The following is a 13,433-nucleotide window of genomic DNA, read 5'->3' as shown; positions in this document are numbered from 1 at the left end:
GCAGTCATGGCTGTGCTGGATGAGTGCTTTTCTTCAGATGGAGCAAAGTTGGTCCTGCTAACTCAGCTTCACAGTGTGCAAAGGGGATGACTGAGGACTCACGGCATGGAAACACATTTCTACCCCCTTCCCCAGCCCTGGATAATACATCTGCTGTGGTTGCATTGATGGACTTCAAGTAATGAATGGTAGTAAAAGATTCATAGAGCTGTTTGTTCTGTCTTTAGGTGTTACATCACTCTGGCACAGGCCCTGGGCATGAGTATGGGTGGTGCACCAGCAGGACCTGCCGGGACAGGGAAAACAGAGACAACTAAAGACATGGGCAAATGCCTGGGAAAGTATGTTGTTGTTTTCAATTGTTCGGACCAAATGGACTACAGAGGACTTGGTCGTATCTATAAAGGTAAGAAAATACCTGCTTTATGCATTTTAGAGTTGTAAGGTTTTGCCCCTTCAGTAGTGAATTAGCAATGATTTGGAGGGCATTTTTATCTCTGTTTCCTCTTATTTCCAGGCACTCATCAAATTTACCTAATATTTGATTTTATTTGATTTTTTTCTTCCTTCCTTCTGCGTGTTTTCCAGTACTTTTTTTTTTTTTTTTTTTTTTTTTAATATTCTTCACTGAGTGATGTTTCCCATCTATTTCCATCTATTTCTTCTTTCTTTTTCCATTTTAATCCTTTCTACTGTTTGGGGTTTTTTTTAATGCCTCTCTCTCACCCATCCCATGTGGAGAGGATTTATATTTATTTGCTATTTTTGTGTTGAACAAGACAATCAAATGTGAAGATGTTAATGATGCAAGGCAGGGAAATATGCAAAATGTTGCATTGTCTTATTTAAATATAGGTCTCTTTTGAAACCAGGAGTCAAACTCTGATACTCTTCATGTTTAGCAAAATTTTGAATTTAGTTTTGCAAGCAGTAATTAGTGATCTCAAATGTGTAATTTCATTATAGAGTCTGTTTTATTGTATACAGTTGCATTTATATATGGATAGACAGACCACAGAACACCACCATTTTCTGTGAGTGATGGGCTTTTAACTATAACACAAGGTATCATAAACAAGATTTTCACTGTTGTGATGTCTCCTGAAGACTAAAATATAATATTTAATTTCAGTTAAGAAGCCAGAAAAGCTGGCCATGGTTTTTTTAAAAGAGGAACATTTCTGAGCTAGAAACTGAAACACCTATGCATGTGAATATCTTCAGTTAAGGTCACAAACTTTCTCAAAGCACCTCTTTGGGGCCCAAATCTTGGCCCCCACAGATTTGGGCCAAGTTTTACTTGCATGTCTTTTATCATGTGTACAGACCTTTAGTGTCACAGGTTTATTTTGGTCATTGTTATTAGACAGAAGAGGTCTGGGATATCTGATTATGCTCATAATGCCAAGCAGGGTCATCTGCTGGGTGTCTGCTGTACCTGCAGTCATCAGTCTGTAAGGGAGATATCAGCCTTTGTTTCTCCTTGCATTGGGTTTGTCTTTGATGCCACCAAGATGTTGTCTTCTTCTGCTCTACTCCTTCTGTGAGTATGTTTGTATCTCTTTATGTAAACACCTCTTTTCCTGACTCCATGATGATTTTACTTCTTTGTATTTAACTGTTTGTGACTTGTGTCAGCTCAGACACCTAGTTTTGTATCCTTGCCTTCTTTCTGTCTTCTTATCCTGAGCACTTTGATAACTTATCCTTTCTGATTTCAGACTGAGGCAGTAATGATCATTGCAGCTTGTCATTGCTTTTATTTTATTAAAACTGGACACAATGTCTGTGTCTAAAAGCACAAGTTGAGTTTTAGGGCTTAGCTTTCTTTTTCTGTTGTTTTTCTGTAAGTTGACCATTTTCCATCTGTTATTGTCATCATATGCTACAGAAGCAAAGTAATACTGTATAATGTGTCCTTCTTCTCTGGCTGCCTCATTTAATAGTGTGCTGGTGTTCAATATGAGCTAGAAAAAATGTTTATAGAACTCATCTAATTGCTGCTCAAGCAACCATGATGCCTGTGACTGCTTACTTCAGTAAATTTGCAAGTGAAGTTATAGCTCACTTCTCAGAGAATTTGCCTGAGAATTAGGTAATAGATCCAGCTGAATGGGGCCTGAATAGGATGAGTTTTTCCAGCATTCATATGGCTGTTGTGTGTCTGGGAGTAAAAGCAAGATTCTGTTCTTACATAAGTTATTGATGCTTTCATTTGTGAAGGGACATTTGAAGTCAGTTGCTTTGGACTTAGTCTCACTACTTGGAAGGGCCTGGCTTGCAATCACCATTTTATGTCCTTAAAATAGCTGCAGTTTCTTGAAGAGTGGATATACTGAAGTTAGGGAAGGTAATGAGCTCTTTTAAATTTGATATAAAGGGCAAAGTGAGTTCAGATAAAGATTCTTTACTGCACATAAGGTCTTTAATGGAAAAGAAGGATAGTTCTCAGCTGTAAAAGCACTTTGATGCAGACTGATAAGAAAGTTCTCATTAACATACTACATATTTCACTGCTCATAATGGGAAATTTTTCAGGATTCCACATGTCTGTTGTAGGCTTGGTGCTTCATCACCAGAGTTTCCACACCCAAATGTTCACTTTGTCTGAGGCTGTGGGTCAAGTCATCAGACATTGGCAGGTTTAGCAGTGAGGCAAAAAGAGGCAGGGAGGGGTGGTGGTGTCCTGTCTGCAGGCATGTTTCCAGACATCCTCTGTAAAGACAAGAAGTTTTACCTTCAGAAAAAAGAAATAGAAAAATATAAGATAAGTAATATAACATATATTGTATACTATAAAGTTATGATTTAAGGTTCTTCTGTTTGGGTCAGAGCTGAGGTTTGGTCTTCGTGTTTCCCTGTTTCCATCTGTTTTGTTTTTCTGTGTGACTCATTCATAGGCAGATGATCTAGCTGATATGTTCAAAGCCTGCGCTTTGATCTTTGATAGTTTTGTTTTTCAAATTTGCACCAAAATGTATATTCAGATACAACCTGTCACCTTAACCGGACCAGAGATAACCTGAGAAAATACCAGGGATGCAAGTAGGAAGATGAATTTTCAAGTTTTCTTGTATGTCAAAGTCAGTGTTGAAATTTCATGGGGGAAAAAAAAAAAAAAAAAGTAAATTAGGGATATTTCATCATTGGTTCTGAAAAGTGTTGGTGGATACCCTCCAGAAAACCTTTTGTCTCTGGTTGCCTGTAGACAGGTATAAAAATTGTGTTTGCTTTGGTTGTGTTTTCTGTAGTTACAGTCAAACACTTCCAGTCTGACATGAAGCAACTTTTTGTGATTTGGTATTTTATAAAATATTTAATGTAAGATTTTTATATTTATCGTAATTCAGAAGGTGAATACAAAAGTCTAGAATTCTGTAAATTATTTCAGGGCCAAATTCTCTCAGAATCTTTCTTCTCAGTTGCAGTTTGGCTAGACAGAGCTTTGTTTCAGTGGCATTTCCATTGAATCACTATAGCTCTATTTCGGTGTAAAATCGGGAGAAAAAACTGTGGAGAAATACATAAAAAGAGACATGGCACTGCAGTGCAGATATGAATTTTATAGTCTGGGGGCTAATAGCTATTCTGTGAAATTCTTTCACCATTTGAGGACCAGGTTTGTAGGATATCTGTACTGATTGGGGCAGAGGTGTTGCCACAAGTTTTAGATATAATTAAAGATCTCTTTAGTCCTGTTCTTTATTTTCTGCTTTTTTCTCAATTACTGTATTTGATAACCATCATATTTTCAGCATGGGAACAGAATTTAATTCACCATATGACAAAATTGCATTATCTCTGAGCTGTTTTGCAGCGGGGAGTTTGCTTGCTGTGCCTTTGCTTGTGTGTGTGTTTTCAGCATGCATGTGTATTTTCTTTCCTTTTTCAACACCACCAGAACGAAATAGTTTTGCAGAAACTGAGTTTATTCTGATGTGGAATATCAAAGCTGTGGGATATTGGCTTTATCTGAGAATGGGGTTTCCTAACTCCATGCAGCAGGTGGCATTACAGAACAAGTGAATTTTTTTCCTGTCCCAAAGGAAAATTACTTGGTCAGAACTGAACCTCACCATTATATAGAAAAATTACTTCAAAACCCCTTTAAAATACAGAAAGAAAGTGTAAGAGACAATATTATATGGAACTAAGCTTCTCATTTAAATAAAATCCAGCTTTAGAGATTTTCCTTGTTCTATCCCAAAGAGTAGATATTTGTGCTTAATAAAGCAGAAAAAAACCCACTTTTTTGGGTTTCTCTTTAGAATGGATCCCAGAAATCATACAACACATGTTACAAAAGGGGACAAATGAATTTGAAAAATCTCTGCAGTAAGTTTTTTCTATCAGGGAGCAGCAAAAATGGGGCAGCTCTGTGAGGGACGATGAGCTAGGAGGCCAGGGTGATCAGCACAAAGGCAAGGGCAGGGACTTCACTCAGCAGGGCACAGTCCCACAGTGCCTAAGCAGGGCAAGTTGTTGACAGCTTTTCCCATCAGCAGTCCAGTGACTTCAGACAATGGGAAATGACCAGCTGGATCTAGGATCCATCTAGGAAGTTTAGTCAGAAACAGCAGGAGGCAGGACTGGGAAGTAACTGAGGAGCTGTGGGCTCCTCCAGGAAGTTCATTCAGCAGTTCAGGATAAGAGGAGATGGGACAGTGCACAGCCTTGTACACAAAACAGTTCAGACCTGCCTGAGCTACAAAGGAACTCCTGGACTGGAAGACAGAGTCTGGATACCAGCCCCAGGAAGGGTTGTTGAGGGCATCCAGGGCCCAGAAATTCCTCACAAAAGGAGAGGAACTTCAGTTAAAGGACTTGCTGCCACACCGGTGAAGTCACGGAACATTCTTCATTTGTTTTCAAAGACAGTCGGATTGAGTATTTCATGTTTTAAATTTGGAAATTGTTGATAGAATTACTTTAATCTTTGTAACATTATGTCATTGTGGTATTTGTATATATTCCACTTGCTTTTAATGCTTTTAATTAAGTCCATGTAACTTTTCATTCTCTTCAGATTCTTTTCCTTTGGAGTATCTTTTTTCTTATAATATCACAGAAATTAATTAGAAGCAGTTTAGGAAAAGGTGACATATGGAATTGAGATAAGTTTTGTGGGAGATCTGCAGTATTGCCCTGAGTGAATTAAGCCTTAAGAAACCAATTTTGGTTGTACTACCACTGATTTTGACCTAGTTTGACTCCTCTAGTTTTGTTCTTTCAAAATTACATGGGTAAAAAGAAAAACTATTGCAACATTATTAAAAGAATTGGTTAATGGGCATGAAAAAATAATAAAAAATGAATGTCAGAAAAGAAATATAGAAGTGGCATTAAGGGCACTTGGAGGAACATCTTAAAGAGAAGATCAGACAAGGAAAATAAAGGTAATGGAAGTAGCATATTATTAGAAGAAGTGGCTGAGCAAAGGCAAGAGAAAAAAACAAAAGGGAAAACAAAACTAAGTGAAAGAATATGCCTTCATAATATTGTTACTGGTTTTTAAATACTTTCTCTTGATCTGTCTAAAGTTCTTAAGGAACTAACTTTACACATAAACCACCTATAGATTTATTTTACCGATGCTGTCGGCATTGCTATATAAGTATGGGGATTCAGGGGTGCTCTGGGCATGATTATTTAACACTGTAAACACACAAATGTCTTTTCTTGTACATGTGCTTTATTTCTACATTTAGTACTGCCTTCAAACTTCTTCAGCCAAGCTGAGCTCCACCAGTCAGCGAAGTGAATTAAACACTTATGAACATTTGTGGGTATGGACCCAAGCAGTTGGAAATACTAGTCCAGTGTGGTCTTTGGGAAGGGAGAGATGGCATCTGTGAAGCTCCTGCATAGACTTACTAGCCTTTGTCTCGTGTGAAATGGGTGTGGAAGAGCAGGGGATAATGTAGCTTTCCCACTATTGCTCTGGAAAGCTGCCACTGTAGACTCTCCTATTTCAATCCTGTTAATATGATACAATAGGAGGAGTACTCGACTCTCCCAAAAGCCATTAATTTCATTATATTTGTGGGGCCACTGTCTGTCTATAACTCCATGGCCTGCTCCAAGTAACAACTCTAAGTGTAACATTAGATTCTTCCCTCTCTCTTGAACAGTAGGATGTTAATCTCCAGCAATTTTTTACCTATGAAGTAGTTGCTATGAAATGCTACAATTCTTCTGTCAGAAATGTAGTGGTCTCTATTTGGTTTTGTGCTTTTCATTTAGGCAGGTGTTTCTCAAGCTCATCTTTGACAACTTCAGTCCCTGCATAGATGAGTTTCCATGCTATATGCATATTTATGCTACTGTATGGTATTGTATACAGTATTAATTAACACTTTCTGCCCAATGGTTGCTATAGAAGTCTAGAATTCTTTGTAAAGAAGTTTATGTATCTTTCATTCAAGGGGTGATACTTATTTCTGACTGTTGTTAATCCACAGCCCAACTTATTTTGATTTTCTTCTTCTTGTTCTATTCTGTATTCACATTCTCTGTTCTTCTCGTGTTACACTAAGTTGCATAGAACATGCTCTATTTTGTATATAAATTACTCTTGTTTGATCTGCTATTTTAACAGAGTATTTCTCTTTTTGCTTTTCTTAGGTTTAGCTCAGTCGGGTGCATGGGGTTGCTTTGATGAATTTAACCGCATTGAACTTCCAGTTTTATCAGTGGCTGCTCAGCAGATATATATTGTACTTCAGTGTAAGAAAAAAAAGAAACTTCAGTTCACTTTCACTGATGGTGATGTTGTTGACATGGACAGAGAATTTGGTATATTTCTGACTATGGTATGTCTGTAAATACGTGTGAATGGCATCACTGTAAAAACCCTTTTCTGTTCCATTTCCTTGTGAAATATTGGAACTGTCTGTTAGAAAATAGTTAATGAAGCTTGAACGATAATTTGGTAAAATAATTATAATATAATTTTCTCTTGTCTGTATTTTTAACTGGATCTTAGGACTTGAGGTATACATTTATCATTAACTATGTATTTTAAGGACTTTTTTAGTTGAATATTTGACAGTTTGAGATTAAACTTAACCCCCTTTAGTCAAAACCTGTCAAAATAAACCAGAAGTAATTGACTACTGCAAGGACTATTGTAGCTTGTCTGGTCAGTATTTGACCACCTGTGAAGAAGTTTTGACCTCAGTCCTAGAAGACAGCATGAGGGAAACCACCCTCACTCTGGCTCACTGGCCTCCTGAAGATTTCTATTTGGTGCCTGTGGACTGCTTCTAGCAGTGCAAGAGGCAAAGCAGCAGGAAAGTATAAGAATACCTTCAAGTCATCTTTGTATGTCTCCCTCCTTAGCTTATGTGGGTACACACCCCCAACTCAAAATGAAAGCCTTTGTCTTTATTTTAGGGGGGCCTACCTTTGAAAAGTGTTAATGTTATCACTGTGATTTGAAAGAGGGGGTGAATAAGCGCCATACAAAGGCCAGGGGGAAGACAGTTTGGCAAGAGCTGAAAGAGATTAAGAAGTTATCACTGCCCAGGTAGTGACTACAGTTGTCACAACTGAGCCATGAAGTACTCATATGGATGACTTAGACATCTTCAGTGAAAGGTCAGATCCATTAGTTTAAATTATACTCAGTAATGGCTTGCACTGCTTGACTGACTTTGCGCTGAAATGGTCTGGGAATGCTCACAGGGGACAGTAACCTCCAGCACTGGAACACTGTCAAGACTCTGAGGAAGTAACCATTTAAAAGAGCTCCAGCAAGGTCTGTAAGTGGCTGTCCATTTGTATCTGTGAGTCTTGGACATCTCCAAATAATGTGTGATACTTCTTACTTCATGAACTGTAGTATTGAGGCAGCTGTCTACTGATGTGTAATTGTGGCATGCTCAACTTCTCCTTTGTAATCTCGCATGTGCTGAATGGTTATCAGGAAGGATAAAAATTCCTACCCTGCCATCATGATATATTTTTTGGGTTTATAAATTGCATTTTCAGAACCCTGGCTATGCAGGACGACAGGAACTTCCCGAAAATCTGAAGATTCAGTTTCGCACGGTTGCCATGATGGTGCCTGACCGGAGCATTATTATGCGAGTCAAGCTGGCAAGTGCTGGTTTCCGAGACAACCAAGTCCTTAGTCAAAAATTCTATACACTCTACAAACTCTGTGAAGAGCAGTTATCTAAACAGGTAAAATAAATATTTGTCCAACTGTAAACTGTCACTGAAAGGATATGAAGATAATATACTTTCATAGAATATGCAATTATTTTTACAGTCATGAGCCTATACATATTTTAGGGCTTTCAGTTTCAAGTTCCAGAAACGCTGTCTGAAATGATTATGTTGTTTTTATTTTTCACAGTAAATTGAGTAGTATAGGAAGTTTGATTTGTGATTCTTAAACAGAGTGCAGTTACTGGAGAAGTTATGAGGAGTGGTGTGTATTGCTGTGCTGAACTTGCAGAGGGCACATTTTTCAATGTCTTCACTTATGAAGGCCAGGTCTATTTCAGAGGCGGTGTAAGAATTGTAAATAACTGCAGAGTGTCTACAAGGCTCTCTCTTGCTGAATGCTACTAGAAACAGAAAACTGCTGTTCCGTTTGGGATGGGGTTTTTAAGTAGGAACAAAACTAGTTCTTGTCTTTTGAATGCCCTGTGCTGGCTGTCCACTAGAGGGTCTCAATGAGAAATCATATGAACAGTAGCTAAATTGTGGCTCAAATACCTGCTTTGGTTGGATAGTGATGAACCTGTGCTAATTGACTACAGTTTCAATTATATGATTTCAGTTCTATACCACATATTTATTAATGCCTGGCCTTTGTAAGACTAAGTTTTCTTATTGCCTCAGTTTGTGTGGTCATTTTTTGTCCAAGATTCTTTCTTTCAGTGTGAAAAAGTCACATAAACAGGCATCAGAAACGTGACCTTCTCCCTCTGCATAAGTGCTTTACTTTTTTTTGTGTTGTCACAAATGCTGGAACTGGTTCACCTTAGGACAGTGTACTTAAAAATTTAATGCACACACCCAAACAAAACCTAACAGTACAAAACTTATTTTAACCATCTTAAGGGTGATAAACAATGTTTTATATGCAATGATTACTGCATCTGCACAATGAATGCAGAGTTTCTCTGTGCAGTTTTGTCATTTCTTCAGCAGAAATTGCCCTATAGAGCCTCTGAGACGAGGTTCTCCGTTTATCATATTAATCAACATACTGAAGCATATAAGTAAGCCTCATCAGTTGACCTACAGATCATAGGAACCACCTGAAGGACTTCTGTGAAACTCACAGTTTCCCACCTGGAAAACTGTGCCAGTTACCCAAGTGCTTTATTGTGAAGGCAAGTAGCTCAATCACCTTGTCTCAGATCAGTCCTTTTCCTCATATGTGCTGATGCTAGCAAGGGAGTTCCTTGATATTTACAAAAATTAATGACCAATTGCTCTGGGTGTGTACATAGGCACAGCCCTTACACTCAGCTGCAACACAATTTTATATCTGCATCTTATGCTTATATCTCTCCTATAACTTAGATTCCATAATACTTGCTAAGTAAGCCATGATGTGTGTGGGAAATAGTCTTCCATGCATATTTATGATGCAGGACCATCTGACATTTCTACAGTATCCATCAGAGAAGCCTGCTATAGAGACCTTTCTTCTAATCATTTATATAATATATTATATAATGGGATCACTATACTTGGTAGCATGAGCCAGGAAGCACAGCTTTCCCTAAGCCCATGGTGGTATGCTAGTTTGTCCTGCCTCTCCCTGTGGGCAGCCCTTTGGACAGTTCTGCTCTTGTCTAAATCCATTCTATACAGTCATAAAATCAGAGAAAAACTGATTTTTTTTCCTCTGGGACTTCTGGAGGTGAACAGATGCTGTACCTCTTCTTAAAGTGAGATCTGATAGAGCAAGTGGCTCAGCACCTTGTCTAGATGAGTTTTCAGTATCTCCAAGGATAAACACTGCACAGCCTCTTTGGTCAGTGTCGGAACGTCTGACCACCTTGTCTAGTCACCATCTTGTCTGTGAGGATGTTATCAGAGACAGTGTTGAAATCTCCTTGAATGGCTCTGCCCTGCTGTGTTGCCCTACCAGCAGAAATTGGAGTGTGTCAAGCCCCCAGTGAGGATCAGGGCTTGCATAGATGAGGCTAATTCCACTTGTTAAAAGAAAGATTCATCAGTTTCTTCCTTATCAGGATGCTTGCAGCAGACATATGTCACTACGTTGTTGAGCCCTCTAACCCAAATTCTCTCAACTGGCTCGTTAGCCATCCTAAGGGAACATGTTCCCACTCTTTCACTTGAAAGGGAAACTTTCCATTTCTCCATCCTGTTTTGTCCTTCCTAAAGAACTTGTATCCATCCACTGTACCTATGCCCCCACATTTCCTAGTTTGACTGTAACCCTGTACCTGCACACAGAGCTGTCATTTTCTCCTGTTTTCTTGTCACACTGTGTGCCTTAGCTAACAGGCACTTCAAATTAGCACTTCCTTCTGCTGTGAGAGCTTCTGCCACAATGCTGTTCTCTTCACCTGGCCTTATCTGTACACACACACTGGAGAAGGGTCCCTTCCTACACTGTTCCACCATCCCTGACATCTCTCTTGTCCACCACAGACTGGATCTTCTGCTTCTCAGTTGGGTCCACCACTTCCTTACTTGAATGTGTGTTGTTATTGTAGTAGTAGTGAAATAACTTGAAACACTTGTTGAAGTTCCTTGTGAAGTTTGTTGTAGGTTGGGGAATACATCTAATGCAATTTGTTATTATATAGAGAGAGATCTAATGAGTTAGTCAGATTGGATATGGGAGTCTCATGAACTGAACTTACTTCCAAGAATGCAGCTGGACATAAATTGCTTCTGTGTAGTCAGAAAACTAAAATTTTAAAGTACAGACAGTCTTTCTTAGAGGCATATTCGATCAGACGTTTGGAAGAAATTCTTTACTGTAAAAGGTAGTGAGACACTGGAACAGGTTGCTTGGTGAATTTCTGGACTTCCCATCTCTGGAAGTGTGCCAGGCCAGGTTGGAGGGGACTCTGAGTGACCTGGTCCAATGGAAGGTGTCCCTGCTCATGGCAGGGGGTTGGAACTAGATGATCTTTAAGGTCAACTCAAACCATTCTATGACTCTATAATTCATAATAGTCTTTCTTTCCTAGTGGAACTTATTTATTCAAATTTTTAATGGTAAATTTGAAATTCCAAGTTAAGTAATGCTGGGTTTTCCAGGCAGTTGACTGGAAAGATAAGGGTCACATAAAGAACCAGTGCAAGAGGAAATGGGCAGAATGTTGACTGTTTTCAACAAATGCAGTATATTAACAGAAGGAAATAAAGCAAACAAGCATTCACCAGCAGAACTTACCCTGCAAAAAAGCTAAAAGGAATGTGCCGGAAGAAATACATTAAGTCTTCCAGACATTTTACACACACAAATGCAGACTCTGCAGAAAGAGGAACTCTGACTCACAAGTAGCCAAAGGCACTATCACCAACTGTCATTTCCTTCAGTAAAGAAAACCAGTAAATAGTAAAGTAAAAGAATAGTCCTTAAGAGAATGTAGGAAGCCCAAGTAGTCCACAAGCCTGTGAAAGAGTTATTCTGACAGAGCCCCAAACGTGGATTATTTGGCTTTGTTATAGGACTTCTTCCCTAGAACCTCCTTCCACAAAGCCTAGAGCTTAAAGAAAAACAGAAACTGAAAAGAAAAACCTAACAAATCTTGAAAGTAAATGAGGTGATAATCCGTTTTTGAGAATCATCTCTTTAAGGTGCTTTCATATTTCCACATGGAGCAAAGTCTGCTTCTAGTACTGGGACTTTTTTTTTTTTCCCCAGATTTTTAATTCTTCCTTTCAAGGGCATCAGCTATATCACTGCAGCTCATTTTGCTCAGGCACAATTTTTAAAGATTGCTGTTAAAAGATGTGGCAAAGAAATAACTCATAATCCATGTTTGCCAGTAAGTTCTAGCTCTTCTGTGCCATTTCCAAAAGGCAAAGCAGTTGTAAAACTAGAAAACAGATTAAGGTAAATAAAGGACACTCACCTTGAACCATCCATCATGTAGGTCAGTTGGAATGCACTAGAAATTCTGTCTTTAAAAGTAATTTAACCTTATTTTAAATTTTCTGGCAGGTATGAAAATATTTCTTCAAATTTAACAAGGTGATCACTTCTATAGAATCACTGACCTGTGTAAGTTGGAAGGGACCTCCAGAGGTCAGCTTGTCCTGCTTCTAGCTCACTACAATAAAGTAGGTTGCTAAGGAACTTTTTGAGTTTTGAATACCTCCAAAGATGAAGATATTCAGCCTCTCTGGGTACCTTTTCTTTGTTTTGCCACTCTTATTGTGAAGAATCTTTCTATTATGCAAACCATTGCTATTTCCCCTGTTGAAAATTTTGACATTGCCTCTTTTCCTCTCACTTAGTCATCTCTTGCTGAACTCATTTCAGTATGTCAGTGATGGTCATCTAGCATGGAGAAAAAGAAATATATGAGTCCTTAGGATTCTAGACATTTTACTAGGACTAAATAATTTACTAAGTGATGATGAAGTCAGGTGACATCTGAGTTCATCAGTGTCACATGAAGTTGTTAATTTTTTTTGTGTTAGTGTTCCCATCTGCAAGTAAGATTTCCTGGCAGTGTGTGGCTATACATTTATAGCTAAATTTTCAACTGGTAACAACTTGGCACCTGATTAAATAATAGAAAATTAGGCTGGGCAGAGCCTTTCTGGAGGAAAAATAATTCTTAATTAAATAATTTGCTATAAATTAGCATTTTCTTTTCATTGATAGGTTTCAGTTTCCCAGGCAACCTGATCCAAAGTTTCATTTTTATTATGGTCACAATATTTTCCTCACAATATTTCTCCCTTGCTGCAGTTAGGCTCATTGCTCATTTTCCTTTCTATTCCTCCTGTCTTCCTCTTTGCAGGTATCTTTTGCATGCTGAAGACTTTTTTCATCACTCATCCTACATATTCACTCTTCCTACTTTTACAGTAGATTTTGTATTACTTTTTTCTGATATGTTTTCTAGTCAACTGATCGCTTTTTTTCCTCTTCAAATTTCTCTTCTGTAGGGATCATTTTCGAATGTGGAATCTAGTTTTCGGTCACAGTATAGAAATGTCAACTGCATTGGAAATATATTTTCAATTGTCGTAAAAAGGACATTTGTATTTTTATTGCCTGTTATAAATTATTAGAAATCAATTCAAAATAAAAGAATTTATTTAGCAATTTTTCCAAAATCAAATTGAAAGGCCACAATAAAACCGGACATTATCAATCAAATGCTGGGTGGACAGGGAAACGGCAGCAAAGGTGCCTTCCAACCCTGTCACAAATACTGGGTTTCAGCGTGTGGTTTTTATACAGTTTATTT

At 38.2% G+C, this 13,433-nt stretch overlaps 1 protein-coding gene across 1 annotated transcript in view; it reads left to right on the top strand.

The window, feature by feature from the left end:
* LOC136366566 (dynein axonemal heavy chain 5-like) overlaps positions 1–13,433 on the top strand; it is a 150,564-nt gene that overhangs the window by 49,384 nt on the left and 87,747 nt on the right. The window contains exons 41-43 of the mRNA XM_066327725.1: positions 228–406; positions 6,625–6,812; positions 7,993–8,187. Of these exons, the coding sequence (XP_066183822.1) occupies positions 228–406; positions 6,625–6,812; positions 7,993–8,187 (562 nt within the window). The remainder of the gene's footprint in view (positions 1–227; positions 407–6,624; positions 6,813–7,992; positions 8,188–13,433) is intronic.

This window comes from Sylvia atricapilla, chromosome 1, assembly GCF_009819655.1.
Source record: "Sylvia atricapilla isolate bSylAtr1 chromosome 1, bSylAtr1.pri, whole genome shotgun sequence".
Classification (NCBI taxonomy): domain Eukaryota; kingdom Metazoa; phylum Chordata; class Aves; order Passeriformes; family Sylviidae; genus Sylvia; species Sylvia atricapilla.
Note: the sequence above shows the minus strand (reverse complement) of the source record. Positions and strands in the feature narration are given on the sequence as shown.